The following is a 1,272-nucleotide window of genomic DNA, read 5'->3' as shown; positions in this document are numbered from 1 at the left end:
CATTTTCAAAATTCACCCCAAATATTTTTTGATATTAATGCATTAGCCTCCTTACCAAATGTTGCGTTCCAAACCTCTCTCTTCTCAATAATCCTCAACCCAACAACCAGCACCGCGCCAGCGCTGGCAGTGGCTGCCAGCATAAAATCTCCTCGTTCATTGGGGTTCAAAGGTGTCGAGATCGCGCCATGGACGACGCTCAGATCAAGGAGGCAAGCCTTGATACCAATATTTACATTCCAATTTGCCATGTTTATTCTTTTTCTTTCTTACATATCGTTCAATTATCCAACGCGGCAGCAGATTCTGGAGAAACAGGTGCTCACGGTAGCGCGGGCTGTGGAGGATAAGCTCGATGACGAGATTACGGCATTGGATCGGCTGGACCTTGACGATATCGAGGTTTTGCGGGAGCGACGGCTACAGCAGATGAAGAAGTTGGCGGAGAACAGAAATCGGTGGACGTCTCTAGGTCACGGGGAGTACTCAGAGATCCCCGAGAAAGATTTCTTTGCGGCCGTGAAGGCCAGCGAACGCGTCGTATGCCATTTCTACCGAGAGAACTGGCCCTGCAAGGTTTTTATTTTTTTATTTTTGGATTGCATCTTTCAAGCCGAGAGCATATATATATTTGTGTGTGTGTGTGTTTAAGCAAACAATTGAGTTAGTTTGATGCCGGGATGTCCTTTTTTATGGTTCCTGATTTAGGAAAAAAATGTTAAATTAATGAGATCACACAAGTGAACTTTTTGTGTCTTTAGATTATCATGGTTAGGGTTCCTCAAAGTTGAATTCAAAACAAAGATTACTGCTATTGGGCCTGAATTATCATGAACTCATGGTATACATTGGGGATCGTAGAAGTTTAAAGGCTTTTTGGTTTTGTGCAATTAATACTGAGGGAACCCTTGATGATTTCCATGCCAATGATACTTATATCATGCTTGTTGCCATTTGTTTAGTTTTATTGATTTTTAAAATGCGTAAGATTGAGTGTCGTTACAATTGCTATGGTTGGTATTAATGATAAAAATCTTTCTGAAAAGTGGCTATTCTTTGAAATAATTATGGATTGTTAAAGATATTCTAATTAAATCTGGATAACATCAAAGATTTTGTATAAAATTTTATTTTCTTATCATTGCTTATGAAAATGTTTTTGAAAGACATTACATGAATGTTACGGCCTTATTTGTAGATGATGTAGTTTTGTTTGTTATAGTTTTTTTTTGAAGGCAAAGTTAAAACAATAAAAAAAAATGTAGAAGATAT

At 38.2% G+C, this 1,272-nt stretch overlaps 1 protein-coding gene across 1 annotated transcript; it reads left to right on the top strand.

Moving 5' to 3' along the window:
- Nucleotides 1-52: 52 nt before the first annotated feature.
- Nucleotides 53-755, top strand: LOC110035263 (thioredoxin domain-containing protein 9 homolog). The gene is made up of 2 exons (XM_020739495.1): nt 53-212; nt 304-755. Exons 1-2 carry the CDS (start codon nt 189-191, stop codon nt 649-651), a joined length of 372 nt encoding a protein of 123 aa, XP_020595154.1. The 5' UTR covers nt 53-188; the 3' UTR covers nt 652-755.
- Nucleotides 756-1,272: the final 517 nt, after the last annotated feature.

The sequence above is a fragment of the Phalaenopsis equestris genome, unplaced genomic scaffold (assembly GCF_001263595.1).
Source record: "Phalaenopsis equestris unplaced genomic scaffold, ASM126359v1 Scaffold197048, whole genome shotgun sequence".
In the NCBI taxonomy this organism is placed as follows: Eukaryota; Viridiplantae; Streptophyta; class Magnoliopsida; order Asparagales; family Orchidaceae; genus Phalaenopsis; species Phalaenopsis equestris.
This window is presented reverse-complemented; position numbering and strand designations above follow the sequence as displayed.

What these genes read in the sequence shown, in the direction of transcription:
- LOC110035263 (XM_020739495.1), top strand. Translation starts at nt 189, where the DNA reads ATGGACGACGCTCAGATCAAGGAG. An exon ending in ACGACGCTCAGATCAAGGAG is followed by an intron (nt 213 to 303) that starts GCAAGCCTTGAT and finishes ACGCGGCAGCAG; the next exon opens with ATTCTGGAGAAACAGGTGCT.